Source organism: Dermochelys coriacea, chromosome 9, assembly GCF_009764565.3.
Source record: "Dermochelys coriacea isolate rDerCor1 chromosome 9, rDerCor1.pri.v4, whole genome shotgun sequence".
Taxonomy (NCBI): domain Eukaryota; kingdom Metazoa; phylum Chordata; order Testudines; family Dermochelyidae; genus Dermochelys; species Dermochelys coriacea.
This window is the reverse complement of record NC_050076.1, coordinates 66,288,976-66,310,682: the sequence shown is the minus strand read 5'-3', so window position 1 is coordinate 66,310,682 and position 21,707 is coordinate 66,288,976. Positions and strand designations below refer to the sequence as shown.

The 21,707-nt window shown below is 50.4% G+C and overlaps 2 protein-coding genes across 2 annotated transcripts in view; one reads left to right on the top strand and one right to left on the bottom strand.

Annotated features, from left to right (window-relative positions):
* SRPX2 (sushi repeat containing protein X-linked 2) overlaps positions 1 to 2,705 on the top strand; it is a 17,519-nt gene extending 14,814 nt beyond the window's left edge. Inside the window, 1 exon segment of the mRNA XM_043492943.1 lies at positions 311 to 2,705. Within this exon segment, the coding sequence (XP_043348878.1) occupies positions 311 to 491 (181 nt within the window). The 3' untranslated portion in view covers positions 492 to 2,705.
* Positions 2,184 to 21,707, bottom strand: part of SYTL4 (synaptotagmin like 4) — a 25,281-nt gene continuing 5,757 nt past the window's right edge. The window contains 18 exon segments of the mRNA XM_038415084.2: positions 2,184 to 3,403; positions 3,757 to 3,979; positions 7,907 to 7,977; positions 7,980 to 8,015; positions 9,161 to 9,178; positions 9,181 to 9,265; positions 10,442 to 10,603; positions 12,142 to 12,244; positions 12,528 to 12,706; positions 13,394 to 13,480; positions 14,207 to 14,310; positions 14,606 to 14,696; positions 14,807 to 14,936; positions 15,775 to 15,888; positions 17,777 to 17,891; positions 18,179 to 18,288; positions 19,065 to 19,280; positions 19,556 to 19,704. Of these exon segments, the coding sequence (XP_038271012.1) occupies positions 3,261 to 3,403; positions 3,757 to 3,979; positions 7,907 to 7,977; positions 7,980 to 8,015; positions 9,161 to 9,178; positions 9,181 to 9,265; positions 10,442 to 10,603; positions 12,142 to 12,244; positions 12,528 to 12,706; positions 13,394 to 13,480; positions 14,207 to 14,310; positions 14,606 to 14,696; positions 14,807 to 14,936; positions 15,775 to 15,888; positions 17,777 to 17,891; positions 18,179 to 18,288; positions 19,065 to 19,280; positions 19,556 to 19,665 (2,097 nt within the window). The 5' untranslated portion in view covers positions 19,666 to 19,704 and the 3' untranslated portion in view covers positions 2,184 to 3,260.

The following is a 21,707-nucleotide window of genomic DNA, read 5'->3' as shown; positions in this document are numbered from 1 at the left end:
GTGCTGGCAGTGGGGAAGGGGCAGGCTGGGGCCATGACTTCAGCACCAGCTGGGAGCTGGGCTGTATGCATGTAAATGATGAGGCAGCTTCCATATTAGAGAACAGAGGCACAATGCTAGTAGCATGAGAGTCCCCCATCCCAGAGCTGCTCATTCAACTTGGGAACTGCGTGCACAAACCTAGGGAGGCAGCCAGTGCAGGAGTGGGTGTGATAGGGTCTATAAAGGGGAATTCAGAAAGGTGGGCCCAGCTGTTGCCAGTCTCTGTGGGCATAGCAGGCTCTCATCTACCCACTCATTGCTTCCACAGACAATTCCTACACGTCACCCGCTCCACTTTTAACATGGTGCTGATTGACAAGCAGGGCGTGGACCGCGAGCGCTACATCGAACCCGTCACCCCTGAGGAGCTCTTCACCTTCATTGACACCTACTTGCTGAGCAGTCAGGAGGTCACCCAGCGAGCACAAAGCAGGGACATGTGCGAATGAGCGACTGCTGCACAGGGGGGGCAGATCCCTGCAGCCCAAGTGCTGATACTCCCACCCCTTTACACTCAGATCCCCACGGCCTCAGAGGACAGAGAATTCCCTTTCCGCATCGTCTTGGGCCAGCTGCGAGGGAGGAAACGCTGTCAAAGGTCACAGACTTTCCGGTGGAGCCAGCTGGGCCAAGCCGATGTCACACCAGCCTTTCACAGCACCAGGCCAGCAGCGAGGTTAGGAGAAAAGAGGAGTTTGGGGGCATTATCTTTTTCCCCACCTTCCCCCTGCCCTCAGCCCAAACAGTCACTAACAGACCAGCAGGGGGAGGCTGCAGGTCAGGAAGGAGGGAGCACAAGCCCAGCAGTGTCCTAGCTTAGGTCACCTGCTTTGTTATTTCATTCCCCTCTCTTGTAAGAAACAAGCATCTTCTAACAGCAGTAGGGTTCTCAAATATGCAGTACGCCCTGCACTCCCCCAGGCCAGGTTTGCCATGCAGTGCTAGCACAGCATGCCCTGCCCGTTCTGCACTAGCAGAGGACTCGTGGCTCTAGCAATAGCACTCTTCCCCCCACACCGTACAGATCATGCCAAACATATCGAGCATGTTTGTGTAGCCACCAGAGGTGGAGCTGTGATGCTCTGGCAAAGGATGACAGGAGCTGTCCAGAGCAGACTATGAATCCCTGCTGCATTAGGCTTTTTCCCAAGAGCTGGAAGAGGGTTAGGCCGGCTGCAGCTCACCACCACCAAGCGCCTGACACAATTCTCCGGGGGAAGATGGCTTCTCTGAATGCCAGAGCAGGAACAGATGATGTTTGAACGACACACTCAACTGCAAAGGCTGGGCTTTGTTTAGACTCAAGCAGGCACGAGGTAAGAGTTGCAGAGTACAAAGGAAGCCACCCGGGAAACAGGCCCAGTGCAACTACACAGGGTTCTAGGCAACCTGTCTCAGATAGGGCCTGAAGCTGGTGAAGGCCACTCCTTGCAACTTTCCTCAGACAACAGGATCTGGCCACCCAGGAAGTTTCTTTCCCATTTTAAAAACGGGGGGAAGCGCTTGGTTCATTTAAGAGCAAAACCACCCCAGCAGCCCAGAGCCCCCAGCTTCCCTGCACACTAGGGCCTGGCCATCAGTCTTAGGGCCACAGCTCATTCTCCTGCCTCAGTACAAGACTCCACTCACTCTTACCTACTGGAGAAAGGCCACTAGTATAGGGGACAGGTTTGTAACCGTAGTGTCTCTTGCCCCTCTCCATCATTCCCCTTCTCTAAGGAACATAGGGAGCGGTAGTGAGGTAAAACAAGGATAGCACACAGGGCAGAGTGCAGGTAGCAGTGAAGGGTTGACAGAGCCGTTCCCTACTGTGCCGCTCAGCCAGTGGCAGAGATGGGCCCCTTAGCTCAGCAAACATCTAACTGCAAGTTTCAAAGTCTACCTCTTCCGTGGAGCAGACCCTCAGGGGGATACAGCTCCAGGACAGGCCACAAAGCAGTGCTAAGACATAGCCCGGCCACAAGCAGAGCAGATAACAACCTGCAGTGGAAAGCAGCCGGCCGGGGCAGACGAGATTCTTTTCTTGTCTATTCGCAGTTAGTGGCAGCAGCTTTTCCCTTGTCTCTATATGCAGCTCCCTGCCATTCATACCAAGCTCCAGGACAGCCCCTGTGAATGACTGCAGTCCTGACACCCCCAGCAACAGCAAGAAAACCTTTATTAAAACAGATAGCCCTTTGTGATGAGCCTTGACACAGTAACCAAGCAGGAATCACAGTGCATCTGCCAGTACAAAGACTGCCCTCCCAGACAGTTGCTTGATGTGTATTTTAACTCATGCCGTAGAATTTGCTTTTCCTTTCCTCCAAGAGGGGTTGTTGCCCTCTTGTTGGCCAGTTTTGACCCCCACATCATTTTGTATTTTAAATGAATAAATCTGTAAGATAGCTGGAGCAGGAGTGCTGGGAAGCTGGGAGGGCTTGGCGGGTGGGAGGGGAAGAAGCAACAGTAAGGACTGCTATCTCCACCACAAATTCTGAACAACCCACAGCATAAGGGGAAAACAGACCACCACCCCACCAGAGAAGTCCTGCAGCTCTGGCATGACTGATACCCAGCTAGCCTGCTCGCAAGAGGAGACAGCATGTGGATGTTTGTTTCAAAGCCACTTCCCCAAGCTGAGATTGGCACAGAGCTCTCCTAGTTGCTTTCCCCTCTGCCAGTGACAAACACCCTACCCTAGTCAGAGCACAGTACTCTAACAGGCAGGGGCTTGTTTCTTTCTTCCCCCATCAGCCCATGTCTCAACAGCACTCACATTCTACATACCAAATATTGATTGCTTATGTCCATGCAGCCTCTAGTTTGTAGTGTCTGATTCTATCTGCACCATCCCAGGAGGATAGAGGGAAGGGGAGACAACAGTGGAAGTTGTAGGTGGGGCAATCAAACAAACGACATGGGAGAGGGAGAGGTGAAAACACTAAGAAAAACAAGTTTTAAAAGCACTTAGCCCCTACAAGGGGGGAGACCCTAGGGAATTCAATTCCAGCCAAGTTAAGAGACAAAAACCCTTTACAAAAAGCTGCTGCCAAGAACAGGCTGTTAGGCTGAGCCTGCTGAAGACAATTTATTACTACACAGGCAAAAGCCAGAGCCTGCTCCCACTCCATTAGATCCTACATGCGGCCCTTGCTGGTGCCGTGGTTTCGGTTTGGTTGCCTCCGCCTGGTGCTGCCTTGCTAAAGCTGGTTTCAGGCCCAGCGCCCAGGCTATGGCTATGCTCTTGGCTTGGCCATGGTGGAACGGAGCTGTAGCGTTCCTTCTGCCCAGGAGCCTGGGAACTGGCGCATCTTCTGCCACAGGCTCACCTCCTCTCCTGTGGAGTCCATCCAGTCAACCATCTGGTCCTTACTCATACCTGAGGGAAGCGGGGCAACAGAGGTGAGTTACTGCAGTGCACAGCCCTGTTCCCAAGCCCTGGGCACACAAGAGCAGCTTCCAGCCACACCGAAGGGTGCTGGGAAATGGAGCAGTGATAGGTAATGATAGGGACTGCTGGGTGTGACGGGGAGCATGGTGCCCAAGCGATTTCATCCTTCCTATTAGGCATCTAGATTCACTGGATGGGGAATAGGGTACTCCAGGGCAAAGCTGGGATGGGGGGGAGGGGGAGAGAACTTGGGTGACCCAGCCCACCCATTACACTCTGCTACACCCCCCAGGAGAGCAGGGGGAGCCCCACCCAACAACTGAGACCAGGGAGCACCTCACCATTCCCAACCCCCAGCCTGACTCCTCCCAGGAAGTCATTGCTGGACAATGGCTCACGGTCCCAGACAGTCAGCTCCAGACAGATGTGCTGCAGGTCCTCTGGGCTGATGCCATTGTAGACAAAGGTGTGATTGTAGTGAGGATTCAGGGTCTTTTTCATCACAGGAGTCTTCCTCTTGGTGGCCTTGTTTCGGAGCGGCAGCAGGTAGCTGTGGGAGAGGCCCTTGTTAGCAACTCCCCCTCACAGTGCCCCCCTGCAGCCTGAGCAGAGGAGAGACGGTGATGGCTCAGGAGACTGGGAATAAGCTAGGGAATCTCAGACAGTGGGCCCACCAAGGCAGGGATCAGCTCTTCTCTAGAGCTGTAGAAGACCCAAACAACTGGTCCCAATTGGGGTTGGGGTCCCAGACTATAGTAAATACACCCAGTGCCAAAGGGTCAGCTTTGGATTTGTCCAAGTAATTTGCATCCAATAGTCGTTCAGTGACCCTAGGGAAGAGGCTGTGTGATTTCAGTGCAGCTCCAACACACAGGAGTCAGTTCTGGAGTGTGACCACAAGAACAGCCATAATGGATCAGACCAATGGTCCATGTAGTACCATATCCTGTCTTCCAACAGCAGCCAATGTCAGGTGCTTCAAACGGAATGAACAGAACAGGGCAATCATCAAGTGATCCATCCACTGGCATCCAGTCCCAGCATCTAGTAGTCAGAGACCTAACAATCTTGGCTAAGAGCCATTGACGGACCTCTCTTCTATGAATTTATCTAATTCTCTTTTTGAATCCAGTTATACTTTTGGCCTTCTCATCTCCTGGCAACAAGTTCCACAGGTTAACTGCGTTGGGTGAAGAAGTACTTCCTTATGTTTTAAACCTGCTATCTATTCATTTCATTGGGTGACCCTGGATTCTTGTGTTATGAAAAAGGGTAAACACTTCCTTATTCACTTTCTCCACATCAATCCTGATTTCATAGACCTCGATCATATCCCACCCCTTAGTAGTCTCTTTTCCAAATTGAATAGTTTGTCTTTTTACTCTTTCCTCACATGGAAGCTGTTCCATACCCTAATCATTTTTGTTGCCCCTCTCTGTACCTTTTCCATTTCTAACATATCTTTTTAGAGATGGGCTGACCAGAACTGCACGCAGTTTTTCAGGTGTGGGCACACCATAGATTTCTATAGTGGCATTATATTTGGTCTTACCTATTCCTTTCCTAATTGTTCCTAATATTGTTAGCTTTTTTTTGACTGCCACTGCACATTGAGCAGATGTTTTCCGAGAACTATCCAGAATGACTCCAACCTCGCTTTCTTGAGTGGTACCAGCTAATTTCAAGACCATCATTTTGTATGTACAGTTGGGATGTTTTCTGACATGCATTACTTTGTCTTTAACAGTGAATTTCACCTACCATTTTCTTACCCATTCACCCAGTTTTACGAGATCTCTTTGTAACTCTTCACAGTTTGCTTTGGACTAAACTAACTTGAGTAATTTTGTATGGTTTGCAAACTTTGCCATCTCACTGTTTACCCCTTTTTCCAGCACTGGCCCAAGGACAGATCCCTGGAGGACCCAGCTATTTACCTCTCCATTCTGAAAACTGACCATTTATTCCTACTCTTTGTTTCCTGTATTTTAACCAGTTACTAGTCCATGAGAGGACCTTCCCTCTTATCCCATGATAGCTTACTTTGCTTAAGAGCCTTTGGTGAGGAACCTTGTCAAAGGCTTTCTGAAAGTCCAAGTACACTGGGTCCACTCGATCACCCTTGTACAGATGCTTGTTGACCTCCCTCAAAGAACGCTAATCGAGTGGCACAAATCTATTGCTAATAGATTTTACAGTGTTGACTTTCCCAACAGATCATGTTCATCTATGTATCTAGTAAGTCTGTTCTTTAGTATGTTTTCAACCTGCCTGGTACTGAAGTGTGGCTTACCGGTCTGTAATTGATAGGATCACTTCCAGTGGTGCTGGAGCTAGGGGTGCTGCTGCACCCTCTACCTGGTTTCCATCATTCCCCCCCACTTTAAAAATTGTTCCAGCACCCCTAATCAACGCTGGAGCCTTTTTTAAAAACGGGAGTCACATAAGCAATCCTCCAGTCATCTGGTGCAGAACTGATTGGTTACATACCACACTTTTAGTAGTTCTGCAATTTCATATTTGAGTTCCTTCAGAACTCTTGGGTGAACACCATCTGGTCGTAGTGACTTATTGCTGTTTAATGTATTCATTTGTTCCAAAACCTCTTCTATTAACCCCTTGATGTGGGACAGTTTCTCAGATTTGTCACCGAAAAAGAATGGTCAGGTGTGGGAATATCCCTCATGTCCTCTACAGTGAAGATCAATGGAAGGAATTCATTTCGCTTCCCTGCAAAGACCTTGTCTTCCTTGAGTGTCCACTGACCCCATTGATTGTGTGGCAGGCTTCCTGCTTCTCATGAACTTATTTTTTGTTGTTAGTTTGAGACTTTTTGAGACTTCAAATTCTTTTGTGGCCTGACTAATTATACTTTTACACTTATTTTCCTAAGTAGGATTGGACTTCCAATTTTGCCTCTGTCAGCTTCTCTTTGGTACTTTTACTATTTTTTAGTTTGCGGTATACATTTAATTAGAGCCTCTATTTTGGTGTTTTTAAAAGTTTCCATGCAGCTTGCAGGTATTTCACTCTTGTGACTGTTCCTTTTAATTGCTGTTTAACTAGCTTCCTCATTTCTGTGTAGTTCCCCTTTCTTAAATTAAATGCTAATGTGATGGGCTTTATGGTATTTCCCCCCACCGCACACACGGATGTTAAATTTATATTATTCCACTATATTCACTTCTTGGACCAGATCCTGTGCTCCACTGAGGACTAAATCAAGAATTGCCTCTCCCCTTGTGAGTTCCAGAACTAGCTGCTGCAAGCAGCAGTCATTAATGGTGGCTAGACAGTTTACCACTGCATCCCCTCCTCAGGTGAGATGTTCCCAATCAACAGGGGAATAGTTGAAATCCCCCATTATTACTGAGCTATTTATTTTTAGTCTCTAATCTCCCTAAGCATTTCACATTCTGGTCAGGGGGTCAGTAGTATATTTCTATTCAAGCATGGAATTTCTATCCATAGACATTCTATAAGACAGAGTTTGACTCACTTAAGAATTTTACTATGCAGCAGAACCCCATTTATTCAACCCTCCATTATCTGTCTGTCTTAAATGAACCACCAACACACAGATCCAAAAGCAGGCGATCTCTTCTATGGCTGCTAGATGGTGCTGCAGCCTCGCATTTTCCTATTCTCTACATTATCCAAATTTCTGATCATCTGATCTGGCCTCAGTCCCAATTAGATCAGATAAACGGGATTCTGCTGTATTTGACTCTACACTTTTTTTTGCACATTGTGCCACTCCCCCACCAGCACAACATTCTGTCATTTCTATATATTTTGTACCTTGGTATTAGTGTCCCAGTGATTGTCATCATTCCACCAAGTTTCTGTGATATTATATTAGCTTCATTTAAATACCAGGCACATGCCAGTTCACCCATCTTAGCACTGAGACTTCTAGCACTTATAGAATTTGTCAGTTTTTAGTTGTCTGCCTGCACGTGATGTAATTGAATGGGACTGTTTCTCTTCAGTTCCTGCCTGCATTTCATCAACTTCCATCCTCTCCTCTTTACTACATATGGAGAATCCCCATTAATAGCTCCTCCCTCCCCCCGAGAAGTCTGTGTGGTTATAGTGGCTTGTGACTTCCATCCAAGCCCATGAGCTGGAACTCGCTGCTGCCTCTTCTAGAGGACCCCTCTGTGTCCAGGCACTGGGAGGAAGCTTGTGGACCATGCTGTGCTTCTCTTGGCGACAAACCAGATTTCAGCTGAGTTGTGGATGCTCGGCACTTCTGATGCACATAGGGCTGAGCTGCTCCAGACCCCTCCCACCAGCATTTAGGATCTTTCATCACAGCACGCCACCCCCAACACCCATCTCAACAACAGGCAGCTGGGAGAGGGTTGGGGACAGAGAGGCCCATTCATTCCCAGGCCCCTGGGTCACTCCACTGCAAAGCATTATCCAGGGCCATTGTAGTGGGGAGGGCTGTTCTATAGGTGCCATCCATCTCCCCTGAAAACGCACACTCCGACAACCCCAGACAAAGCTGTCAGAGGTCCCTCCAGATTTGGCAGCTATGAGGTTCTTGGCCTCTTGATCCAGACCTGGAGTTCGCCTCCTTCCTCCCGTTTGCCTGGAAGAGAAAGTCTGAATCATCCACGTTTTCAGCCACAGCTCCAATCATGGGATGCGATCCTCTTTGCATCCCTCCACTGGCAAACATAAGCCGCTTGTCTTCACTTGCAAGGCTTCACCATCAAGCTTTCATTCGCTATCGAGCCATCAATCCTCACCTGCAGCTGGCCCATGCTGCCAGCTTCTATCGCCCACTTGTTAAATCTGCAGACAAGCCCCTAAGTGCATTCTCCCATGCTGCCCCTCCTGCTTGGGAGGTGCTCTCTAAACATCTGCAAAGCTACTTCATTGTCCTCCTTCAAAACTACCTTAAAACTTTCCTTTGCTGTGATGCCTACAGAAAACCTGACACCGTTTAAGCTGCTAGTGTGCAAGGACCACGGCTATTATGGACTCCTTGTACTCCAGCTGTCTGTATCCATCTATTGTCCTGCTTATACTTACATTGTCAGCTCCTTGGGGCAGGGAGAGTTTGTGTTGTGGTTTGTACAGCACCTAGCACAATGCAGGCCTGGTCCACAATTGGGGCTTCTATGCACCAAAGTAATACAATAAAAAAAAAAAAAAAACTGTTGGCTCACTGAATCTCAGAGAGGCTAGCCCACAGACATCCTCATCTTTAGAGGTACAGGTCTCAGCATGCTGTGTTCTATTTGCCCTATCATGCTGTGTTCTGAATTGCCTGGCCCGATCCACACTGGATCCTTTATTGAGAGATCTGTCCCACAACATAAGACAAGGGCCGCTGATCTGCTCCAGAAGCAAACTGGATGCAGATTGCCAATGCAGCTCTCTTCTTGGAAGAGTTCCAGGAACACTGCTCTAGCTTGCCTCAAAGCTTTACTGCAATAGAAGCCCATTACCATTCAAGCTGAATCTGCATAGAAGAAAAGCACAGCTAGTAGCACTGTTGAAATAACCATGGACCAGAGCCACATTTCAGAGCTGAAGGTTAAAATATTACAGCTGCTTGGTCCATTAATGGATTAGCTTCTCCCGAAAACATGACAAGCAGTTCCTGTTCCGGATGAGCTCTGGATGTTGGAGACTGGGATTACTATTGGGCGCCAGCGTGGGTTAGTATCTGGGTCGGTTTCACATATACCTTATGAGCTGAGGTTCTGCAGCAGCTCAGACACTCACCCTTTTTCCCGTTACCCACCCTGGGTGTTTGGAAGATGGGATATACTTCATGGAAACCAGCAACTCTCCTCTGCACTGCTGGGAGCCAGCAGAGTCAGCATCAGCCTGAAATGGGTATCAGATTTTAGGGCCACACTTACCTAGTAAATCTTAAATTATCATCACTGCAGTCTTGTCTATACACGAATGTGCCACAGTTCAAAGAGTTTGTTCTTTTAAAAAACAGTTTAGTTAAACCAGCGCAGATGTGTGTGGACTCAATATGATTTTACCAGATGATCATAAAGAGACATCTAGCCGGTGCAAACCCCACAGAGACACTTCTTTTTTTTAACTATAGATAGGTCCCTTATATTGGATAACCAGTGCAAGCTGGTGTGTAGACAAGGCCTTACTGAAGGTGTTGCCACTCAGACAAAAACATTCTCAGGGTGGGTCTCTTCCGAAGATCCCAGAGATCAAGGAGAATTGGACTCGTGCAGAATCCCAGACAGCTGGAAGCTCAACCACCTCTACTGCTTGTACAATCATGAGTTTGCCATGACGGCAGCCGTTGCACAGTGCCTTACTAATGGCACTCACTGGCCTGCAACAGGATTTGGATCAGGTCCTCAGAGGTCCATGGGAGAAAACATCAGTCTCAGAGCTTCCCAGCAGGAGAGGATGCCAGAGTGTTGGCATCCTGCAGTGGCACGAATCCACATTATCTTATGAATGTTCATGGACTCCCCTGTTGTCACATAAGACAGGCGTACTAAGCAGACCCAAAAAGCCAGACTCAGTAAGAAAGATTTTATATGATTATGGACATACTGATTGACTAGTTCAGTAAGTCCAGATCTCTGAAGGTTTATGTGGCAAGTGTCTTACTTTATAAAATAACCAGGGTGTCTATCACCCTCATAGGAAGCAGACTGCCTGCTAATGTTCACATCTATATATAGACTGATGGCCCAGGGTGCTAAGTCCCCGAGTACGTAGTTGGGTGGCTAGCTCATATGGCCATCTGTGTCACTCCAGCTATACTGCTTTTTTTCGAGCACTCTCTCGAGCGGAACTAGCACATGTACATCATAGCAAGCTGGAAACCACCCCAAGTGAAGGATCTGTGTCATTATGTTAGAGGAAAGAGAGCATCTCCCACAATAAAAGGTACTGGCCGACCAGTGAAGAGCACTGGTCAGGGGAAGTTCACATTTGCTCCAGAGCCAGTTTCCTTACTGGGAGGAGTTGTGGTAGATTCCTAGGATAAGTCAGATGCAAGAGCTACAGGGACCATACCTTGCCATGCAGGGGGACACACTCTTCCAGCTGGCTCTCAAAGTTCCAGGAATTCATCGGGATCTCCACCTCCCCCAAGAATGTGTTTCGGCCAAAGTGATCGTGGTGCCAGACTGAGAACTGCAAGGTTCTTGTGAGCAGGAGGGACTTGCTGATCTCGTACTGTGAAGAAACAGGACCACAGAGCCAGGTGAGCCAGTGGTGGCTTCCCAGAGCAGCTAGGACCATATCTGAAGCTTTCACTGTGAGGAGAAGATGCCCTCGGCACTCCTAGGGAGACTGAAGTCTTCCACCTCATCCTGAGAGCCTAACTGGGTGGTTGACTATTGTCACATACTTCTTTCTCTTCAGGGTTTCACCACTGTGAGGGAAAGGTACCAGGCAATGGTGCCCAGCTGCATACCGGAGGTCGCCACACAGAGGCGCACTTGGTCCACAGCAGGGACTCAAAAGCTGCCCCAGAAAAGGGAGGGTAGATTCTGGGAAGCAGCCACAGGAGCTTAGAGGATTTTTATACTGAGTCAAGTTTTCAGTAAGTCTCCAATTTGTTGGACTAAGGTAAGTGCACACATGCAAGTGGGCTGGACATCTCACTACCTGCTTTGCCCAGGCAGCTTCAGGTGTGTACACTTGCTGTGTGACCAATCCAAGACCCACAGAGGAGCTGGGCCTGCACACACCCATTCTAGGAACTCTGCACTGGGCAGCCCTGGCCTCCTGGGGGAGTGGGAAGCACCTTCAGGGTAGAGCTCTGGAAGCTGGGGAGCAAAGAGCTCTGCTCAATCTGTGTCTGAGCACAGGCCTGGCCTCAGGCAGGCACAGTGGAATTGCTCACAGATTTGGGGATGACGGTTACTGAAACAGGAGGGTCCAGAAACCACTGGAGCATTCTGGATTTCAAAGCTTTAATTGCCACCCTCTGTCCTTTGTGCTTTTACAGCAGGGGAAGGGGGCTGCCCCAGGCATTTACTTATATGGCCGCAGCATAAGCTCTGCGGCAGAAGCCAGTAAGCGAAACATGCATCTGGCAGCATTCCCCCTGCTGGATCCATATGACTTGGATTTAGCTGGCTCCCTGCTCGAGTGACTGTCCTGCCTTCTGGTGACATCGCTGCAGCCAGGAGGGACTACAGAAAGCAACGTTTCAGAGATGGGAAGGGTGCGCTCTGAACAGGGAAACGCCCACCCTCCAGTGATGGCGGCAGGATGCTAGGTGAAGCAAGCAGAGCAGGAGAGCGATGTGTCTGCAGGGAGGTCATGGCATCCCGAGACACAGTTCAAGGCTTTAGCTATGCCTGGCCTAGTCACCACGGCAACAGGGCTACAAAAAAAAAATGCAGTGACATCAGCAAGACAGCCCTGCACAGAGACGCTGTCAGTTATCCTGGCCCCTGTCCCAGTGCTTGGAGCCTCCGGGAGGCACTGCACCTGCCTGCAGGATTTTCAGAGCTCTGACTCTGGTCTACAGGGAAGATCAGCATCCCTCTCCCTCCCGGCAGTCCCATGAGGTGTAAGGAGGAAGGGGCTGTTTTCACTCCACCAGTGAAGCAAAAGGATGACAAGGGGGCATCTGGTGGTGAAGCCTCCCTGCCCTGGGTCTTACGATTTGGGCCAAGCATCTGCCTCCCCAACTGAGCTTGTGATGGAGCTCTCTCTGGGGTGGGTTGGAGATGGCCAATAACCTCTGCCTCATGGCTCACCTTGAGCAGCTCATTGTACAGCGGGTTGACACTGTTGCGTTTGATGGTTGTCTTGCGTTTGCCTTGCCGGGATTTATCAGGCAGGAGGTATGTCTTCACATATCTGGAGGAGGCAAGCAGGCATTATCACCCTTTTCACAAGCGTCTCCCCAGACCTAGCACATTCTCCTGCTCTCTGCCCCGTGCCCCACCATACCTCCATTCCTGGATGGCAGCTGCCCATCTCAGACTCCTAGCACAGGAGCTTTCCTAATCAGTATGGCAGCACCTAGCACAGGACAAGTCCAGCCCCCCCTCAGTAAGGTCAGCACCCATGGCAGGCAGCCCCCCATTCGCCCAGCCCCATGCCCATATCCCATGCCAGAGACAACTTGCTCAGCACTCACGGGTTGGAGCGCTTCTTGGCCTCGTCGGCATAGGCCAGCTGGCGACACTCCTTCACATGGATGAACAGGGTCTGAGTCTTGTGCTCGTAGCTCAGAGAGAAGGCGATCTCTCCCGTAACAAAGATATTGCCGAAATCACCAGCTTCGCTGTAAATGCTGACCATGCTCCCCAGTGTGCTCTGAAACACACGGTCCTGGTAAGATTTATGCCCCAACTGTGCAGAGAACTAGCGTATCTCCACTTCCTCCCCCCATGTCTTCCCTCCTGACCTGGACTGGAGTCCCCTTCCCCCAACCAGTTTGCCGTGGTAAGTACTCAGCACCTTTCACCCAAGGACCCATAAGCCTCACACCCCCTTGCGAGCTCTATCAGAGAGAGAAGCTCAAACTGCAAGTCCAAGACAGAGCTCGACACAGTACCTAGCTCTGCTAACCCTGTGCTGCCTTCCTGCTTCCTAACCCCAATCCTCACTCCAGCATTTCTTCCTGCAGGCCCAAGGCTGGGGGTGGTGGTGGTGGTGAGAGTAGCGGCAGAGCCGGAGAGGGGATTTCATTGCAGCCTTCAACTACCTGAAGGGGGGTTCCAAAGAGGATGGAGCTCGGCTGTTCTCAGTGGTGGCAGATAACAGAACAAGGAGCAAGTGTCTCAAGTTACAGTGGGGGAGGTATAGGTTGGATATTAGGAAACACTATTCCACTAGGAGGGTGGTGAAATCTCCATCCTTAGAGGTTTTTTAAGGCCCGGCTTGACAAAGCCCTGGCTGGGATGAATTAGTTGGTGTTGGTCCTGCTTTGAGCAGGGGGTTGGACGAGATGACCTCCTGAGGTCTCTTCCAACCCTAATATTCTATGATTCTGTGACTCACCGAAGAGGTGCCGCTGTACATGCTGCTTCTGGCTGTCCTCCGGCGATGGATCTCCACCAGGTTGTCAATGTCTTCCTCCTCCTCATCCTGCAATGAGGGATATGGTCATTCATACAGGCCGGAAAACCAAGGCAGCTAGACCCTCCGGCAGCAGCCCTGCCAGGGAAGCAGCCCCAGCCACTACTGGTACACATACACAGCAGTGAGTCCCAGAGCCTGGGTCAATTGTCTCAGGTTCCCATTGCAGGGTTAAAGATAGCCATGTAGACAATTGGGCTCAGCCTGGTGAAACCCAGCAAGAGAGGAGGGTCTGAGCACCTGGGCTCTGGACCAACCCCCAACATCTACATGGCCATCTGTAGCCCCATAGAGCAAGCCCAAGTCAGTTAACCAAGGCTCAGATTTGCTGTTGCAGGGGGCGATTTTCCGGGTAGACATACCCGAAGGCTCCTTGCCCAACCCCCACTCCCTTCAGGTGTACTCGCCTTGGACTGGGGGAAGATGCCCTGAACAGGCAGGCCAGCACAGAGGAGAGCAATGACCTGACTAAGTTCCTCCCCCACAGCCAAGGAGAGCTCATTCAGACAAGATGAGAGGCTAACGCTGGAGACCCGCAGATGTGCAATGGGGTCTGCGCTTCCTTGGAAGTTTAGCTAACAGCATGGTAGCCTGCAGCTGAACTGAAATGTAAATAGGCTGGATGGGGAGCAACTCCCCTTCGATCCCATGGGCCTCAGAGAAAGGTGGGGTGAAGGAGAAACCTCCCTATGTTAAGCAAACTAGTTGATTCAATGCAGCTCGATAGGCTCTCACCACTTCAGTGTTGAGACCTGGGACCGACTTGCTTCTGTCTCCCATGGAGCCGCTTTCACTTCCTAGCTCCTCCGGGCGCAGATCAATCACTGACTTGGTGTAGTCTGTCAGAGACAGGAAGGTGAGATGCCTCCAATCCCAGCCGTTACTGCAGTGCTAGCAAGCTGTTACGGGTGTATCTAGCGCTCACTCATCCACTGGTCAAGGTGTGTTATGGAAGTGGGTAAGCATCGCTATTCCCCTTTTGAGGGTGGAGGAACTGAGGTGGGGTGAAGTGACTTGCCCAAGGTCACCCAACAGGTCAGCAGCAGAGGCAAGAACAGAACCAAGGTATCCAGACTCAGCCCTGTGCTTTGTTTCCCAGAGCACAGCTGCCAGGGTCCCCAGAGGGCGACTCACCTGCAGGCCTCAGGGTTCTCCTGGGATTCTTCTTGAATATGGTTTCATTCTCATCTGCGGACACTGCACCATGGCTCCCCACACGAGCCTCCTTTGAAGGGAAAGCAGATTGTTCAGGGGGGGGGGGAACTAGACTGTGTAACCCCAGAGCCCACATGGCAGGAGAACCTGATCACTGCAGCGGTGGTAGCGGACACATACAGTTTCTGAGCTGGAGGGAGTAGTGTCTCTGGAGCAGGTGGGGATGGGGAGGGTGGTTACGTTGGAGTCCACGAGACCAGGTCTTCGCTTCCCCTCTTGAAAAGTGACAGTTTTATCCAGGGAGTTTCTCCTGCAGACAGTAGAGGAAAAGTCAGACTTGCACTTTATCCCTCCAGTATGAGAGCTCTTTGATTGGGGGGGCCGGGCAGGTGGTTGCTAGGCAGTCTCCCCGAGTTAGCTTACCTGACAGCCAATATCTTGACTCTCTCAACAAGCACTGAAACAGCCTTCTGAGTGAGATTAGAGTGTCAGTCTACCAGCACCATGTGCTAAAGGAATGAGCAGTGGAAGACATGGGGGAATCTTGCCTACCCAGTGTAAGCTTTAAACAGTAAAAAAACTGTTTTCCCCCCAATATTATTATTATTTTCCCCCAATAATGCATTCTTATTTAGTTGCTACTCAGCCTGTCCTCTGCATCACAGCCAGCTCGGAGTTACCTACTGTTAGGCAGCAGCAGCACTGCTCCCAGTTCTTCTCATGGCTCCAGGCCTCCTGTGGTGCATCAGGACTGTACAGGCAGCTGGGCACCAGCCTGTTCAGCACATGGATCGGAGCAGCCATGGGCTCAAAAGGGGCCAGGGCTTGGGAGACAGCTGTAACTGTTGGAAGGGAAGGGGAGCAGCATCTGGAGCAGGTTAGGGAGCCATCTCCCCATCGGTGTCTCAGTTAAGCATTCCTGGGAAGTGGAGACAGGGTCCCAGCTCACCTTCAGAAGCATCCCTAAAGCATGCCCTTCTCCTCCTACTCCAAATCTTTAAAGGACCCTCCACCTGCCTTTTGAACAGTTTACTTAAGGCACGGGGAGAAGGAGAGGCAGGGAGAAGACAGCAAGACAGGAAGTGGGAAGAGCCAAGAATCTGATCGCTCCTGTTGACTGTTTTGGAGCACAGGAATCAGTCCCTAACCTTGAGCTGACACCTGTGCCAGTGGCATTGGGTCTGTACCCATCCAGACTCATGTTCTCCATGGACTCGGTATCACTCTTCCCATCTCGGGGGTCCAAGGCTTCAAGAGGCATTCTGGGAAAAGAAATAGATCTGTCCCTATGGTAGGAAGGGCAGTTCCAGACTGCAGTGCGGGAGGTCCAACCCCTCCTGAGAGACGGAAAGAACCAGGGTGTCAGCCACTATGCTGTATGGCAATATGGGCCTTTGGGGCAACTGACAGCACTTTGATTTTTGCCACACAGGGCCTAGAGGAAGATACCAACCCCTGAACGCAGTTTTATTTACAAGGGCAGAAGATGGGTTTAAGATGAGCAGAGCCACATGGTGGATTTGTAGGTCAATAAAAGAAGAGTGATCAGATTACACCTGCATCAGAACACCTCCACATTGATCACTGGAGAGCTGGATTGGCTGGGAGACCTATTGAAGTTCTCTGGAAAACTCCATTGGAGGGTTGGGTTACACAACAGCAAATCCTCCTCATCTAACAGTATCAGGAAGGGGTCTGGAAAGGAGCATCAACAAGCTGAGGGAGCTTTAAAAAGGCCTGATCTATTTTAGCTGTACATGGTCTCCATAAGCCAAAGTGGCATTACCAGACAGCCACCGTAATTTACATTTTCATGCCATCACCCAGATGAGCCATTTTGCCAGATATCAGAGGGGTAGCCGTATCAGTCGTTTTGGTGCCAGAAAGCATAATGGGCTGGGTTAACACCCATCTCCCACGGTTCCTCTTTTGGGACAACAGATTCCAGCTCAGCGCCCCATGGCCAAGGAATGGTATCATCCCACCACAGGAGGACATTGTTGACCATATGAAATGATACAAGAGGCAGAATATCACACACAGCCCATGGGTCACAAGCACAGCCAGCTGATCAAGTGCCACCGACAAGCACCAAAGCATCTCACCAACAAGGGGAGGATATCATGCTCAGGGCCTTCCAGCTGAAGGAATGGGGCAGGAGCAACAGCACTGGTTTAGCCCTTTTGCAGTTCATGGCTCTTGGCCATTCTTGCATCACATCTTGAAGTGATTTTCTAATATGCCCATCAGGCATAGTATCTGACCAAGTCTGTGTGAGAGAAATTGGAAGCTACAGACAGTCCTGGTCCTCTGCCCCAGGGCTGGGAGGGCAACTCAAGTCATCAAGTTTTAAATGAGGAAGAGATCTTCCCCAATCTATTTGCCAAGACCTAGAGGTCCACAGTCATCTGCTGTAGCATCCAACAGGAAGACTCAGTCTGTGCCAGGGGTTCTCACAACAATTTTTTTTGATGACCTCAGAGTGCAGCCACAAACTCTTGCTGGTGGCCACTCTGACAAACCTGTTTCTCTGTCCCTGCATTCCACAGCCCTTCAGTGAGAGCTCACCACGGGGAAGGTGGGTCAGGAACTCACCAGCTGCCTGCAGAGTTCCAGGCTCCCCATGCCCCAGCCTGGCAGGAGCGGAGGAGCTGCCTAAGGGAGCGCCCCAGGGACCAAACGCTGCAGCCACCTCCAGCACCATGCGCACTGACCTCATGTGTCTCCAAATGTGCTGTCCAGAGCCCCTCAGGAAGTTACGTGGTGCAGGGCACTGATCCCTGCTGGTGGCGCCAGCGCATACACCAAGGCTGCGCATCTAACTGCCCCTGGTGCCACCTATTCAGGAGCAACAGCTGGGCACTGCAGGGAGGGGTCACTGCTTTGCCCCCACCCCAATCTCCATCCATGGTTTGGAGGCTGTCATGGCCGCATTTGAGAAACGCTAGTCTATGCCCTCCGCAACTACCAGCCCTCTTCCCATAAGAGATGATATCTTCTCAAAGCCCATTGCTCTTCCCAATGGGCATGGATTTCAGGTCATTGCTTCCTGAGAGATCTGAGGAAGCAATTCAGGGAAGGTGGGATCTAGTTCCCCCTCTCTGCAGAGGCTCCAACAGACGACACCTGCAGAATGGACTTAAGACTCACCTGGGCTCCTTCTGTCGCTCCTGGAGACTCTTCTGCTTTGCCACGGGCAAGTTTTTTGGATCGTTCGGCTGTGCCTGCTGGAGAAGGGTTTGCCCCACTGTTTCCCTTTTGTTGGCTGGAAGAAAATAAAAAACAATGCTAAGGCAACCAAGATGGTAGGAGAGCAGCCCAGCAGGGGCAACCTGCAGAGACCTCGGGCATCTTATTTCCCCATCAAAGTGCAAACTCTGGCATCTCCATGAGCAAGAAAACAAGTGCCTCCATCTGACCTGGAGGGCCCCCTAGGGGTGAAATGGGCCCTGTGTCCATGGCCTCTCCGCATGGAGGCTGCCAACTAGGCTGCGTCCCAGAGGTGGTTTTCTGTGATAGGGCCCCTCCCACCCAGAGCTTGGCTGGTCCTACCTAGAGGTTTGCGCCGAAGGGACATTCTCACTATGTCGATCCCCAGCCTGTTTGCAAAGCGATTGACTCTTTGGTCAAAGAACCAGTCACCGGTTGTCTTCTTCAGCTCTCTGCAGGGGAAAGAGGCAGTGAGAGGCCATTCTCACCCTGTGTAAGGTTAGTGCTCTCTGCTTCCTTTACTCTACCACCCTGCAGGAGTAAACACTGTTGGAGCATTGTAGATGAGCATGGCAATTTTAGGACACAGATGCATAGAAGGACAAGATCCCAGCCCCAAAGAGCTGATAGGCTAGCCCTGGGCATGCAGTCCCAAGAAGGCCTGCATACACTGTCAGCAAGGAACAGACACAGGATGCCTGGTGCACAGGCAGCAGGAAGCTCTCCCGGAGTGAGCAACAGTAGGAGAGACAATGCGAAGCTACAAGTGGGCAAGGGACAAGGGACACATGTAAGGCAGGGCAGGAGAGAGAGGAATCAGTTGGGTTTTTTTTGCATACTGCCTGCCAGCTTGGTGCACAGAGAGAATGGGATGAGGGGCGTTGAAGGGGAAGACTCATAGCAGAAGTGCTTGGAACAGACTGGGAGGGAAGAAGAAAGGCTGGACTCCAGGGTAAGTGGAGAGTGGAACAGCTGCAGCAGGAGACAACCAGGACAACCACCAGCAGCAATAGAGAAGGACTGATGGGTTTTTAGAGATGCCAGAGGAAGCCGTGAGGTCTTTGCAAGAGCCTTACTGTGTGTTGGAGCAGAGAAGAGGAAAAAAAAAAAAAGAGAAGAGCAGGATGACATCCAGATTGCAAGCCTGGTGACAGGGAGGATGAGGAAGGCAGCCATGTCTGTGCAGAGAGAGACACTCAGCCTGAACTCTCCCCAGGGAAACACTCACGCTTCCTTGGTGCAGACTTTGCAGCGCCAGGTGCTGTTGATGCTGTAGGAGCGGCAGTCCCGACACACTAGGTGGTTGCAGCCACGGCAGGTGTTGGCCTTGGGGCTCACCCGGCCCAAGCTCTGCTGGCACCGGGCACATGTCCGCTCACTGTAGCGCTGGCTGCCCCGCTTGGCCCCTTTGCGCCGGATCTCCAGCAGCTCATTCTTCAGTCGCCTATTCAGATGAGCAGTGAAAACCCACACCAAGCCCTGAGTTGATGCTGCCTCTTAGAGCAAGTCAGGACAGGGCAGTGATGCCTGGGCAGTCACCACCATTTACCTCCCCATCCGGGAGGAACAGAGCACAATTCCAGTAGGGCAGCTAACTACAAGACCCATGTTCATCCCCACCCTGCCATTTACAGGCAAAACCCTACTGGCCATCAAGGAAACAGATTGCAGTGGAAGACTTTGAAGGAAAAAAAATCTCTCCCCCACCCAGGCTCTCACCTGACCCTTCTCTCCTCAGCCTTGCGGAGCTCTTCATCTCGCTGCAGGACTTGCAGGATCATATCCCTCTCCGCCTCCGACAGGAAAGACAGGTCCACAGCCTCCGACATGGTTTATCCCAGGAATTGCCTGCTTTTTCCTGAAAGCAGCTGGATTCCTCAGAGCCGGAGGCAAGTTAGCAAGTTAGTACAGTCAAGTGCAACACTCCTGGGTTCTTCTAAGCCCCTGTGCATTTGCATGAAGCAATAACTCATTGAACCTCCAGGTGGCCATCAATTGCCCCTGTATCTACTCTGTGCCTCACTGTACTTTGTTTGTCCCACCTCACAGCAAGGCTGTGGGGAGTCCCTGTATTAGTCACTAAAGCATGATCAGCTTCATCCCTGCGCCTGGCCTAAGAGCATGCTGCCCCCATTACACACCCTGTTTAGAGAGAGTTCAATGTTTGGAAGCTCTTGGCTCCCTGGCCTGCATGTGGCCTTAATGAGCCTCCATGGGAACATCCAGTGGCTGAGTCATTCCACCAACACGCTTGGAGTTTCCTGCCTGCATCCAGTACTTGCAGACAGACCTAGCCTGGAAAGAGGTGGTGGTGAAGAGAACAAAACAGGATGGATTGGAGTTCAGAGTTACAGCGCTGGGCCTCCCCTGCTGACACAGGCCCAAGTGTCCAAGCACAGCAATGGCCTTCTGAGCTGCAGACCTCCCCAACTCCAAGGAAGCAGGGCTACTGCAAGAACCTTGGAAGCACAGGGTATAGGATCTGGCCTATGAGGCTCCCCTCAGAGCCCAGAAGAGAGAGGAGAGCAAAAAGATTAGGCCCATCAGTAAGCTGCCATGAGCAGCTGCTTGTAGTATTTCTAGAAAGCTTGGCCCATATCTAAGTCACTTCCTGTCCCAGCTCAGCCTATTGGGGTCAGGCACACCACAAGAAGAGCGCCAAGTGTCCCTCCCCCATCTCAGGAACAGGCTCCTCGGGGCTCTGAAGCACAGAACAGCTAGCATACGCTGCTATCAAGAGTAGCACTGCCCCTGCCTTGTTCACCCAGAGCCTTGCAGGTTCATTTCCTGGTCTAGCCCATGGCTTTCTCCAGGGATGCATTTTCCCCTACCACCAGCAGGAAGTTCACACTCCCGCAATGCTGCCCCTGAATGACCCTCCTGTCTCCTAGATGACATCACACTCCATTGTTATGGCTACAGATGTGCTGTTACTTCCCAGAACAGTGGGAATCAGGGATTCCCTAGGAGCAGGAGGCCAGGACTCCCAAAAGGAGGTCTAGAGTCTCATTGAGCTCTAGCTCAAATGTGTTTGAGGGTTTTGTTTTGTTTTTTTTTAAAAATACAAAAGAAAGCCAACCCGGGCCTTAGGATTTGCCTATGAATGAACTCGAGAGCACAGATCAAGACAGAGCAATATATTAACCCCTGTGCTATTTTCAAACTGAAGACACTAAGCAAAAATAAGTTGCACTATTGGAATTTACTGTACCCAGTGTGACAAACTTCTAAAACTTGTTTATACAGAGAAAGATACTGCACCAAAGATCAACTCTGCATAAATAACCTCATCTTGTAAACCGCCTCTTTAGGGTACTTAGGTTCCAGGTTTTGTTCGACCTTTCGTTAAAGAGCCACCTCTACTAAGCAACTCATCTTCGTTGGTTTCTTAGTCACATTATCAGTCTATTTAAGCAAGAGTTTGTGTTTTAAAAAAGGCACACCATTCCCATTGTGATGGGTGAAGTGTTAAAGACAAAAAGCCAAGGGATTTGGCCCCAGTGCTTTGTTTCTTCATAAAAAAACTATTTTCACAAGATTCTGAGATGACTAGAAATACCACCTGGAGTGTTTAAAAAGCATCACCCTCTGGTTTACAGTACTGTGCTAATCCATGTGAGAACTGGAAAATGAAACTGATCAGCAGATCATTGTTCAAGCAGAATGACATGAAAAACCGTTAACATTAGATTTTTAATAACCCAAGATGTCCTTTATTTAGGTTGCTAAGAAAGGTAACACATGAATTTTAAACTGCCCATGTTCCTTTAAATGGCCTTGTTCTACAAACATGCAAGAAGGTAGAATCTGGGTTCCAAAGGAATGGAAAAAAGTAGCAATAAGAACAAAAGCAATGGGGAATATTAGTAGG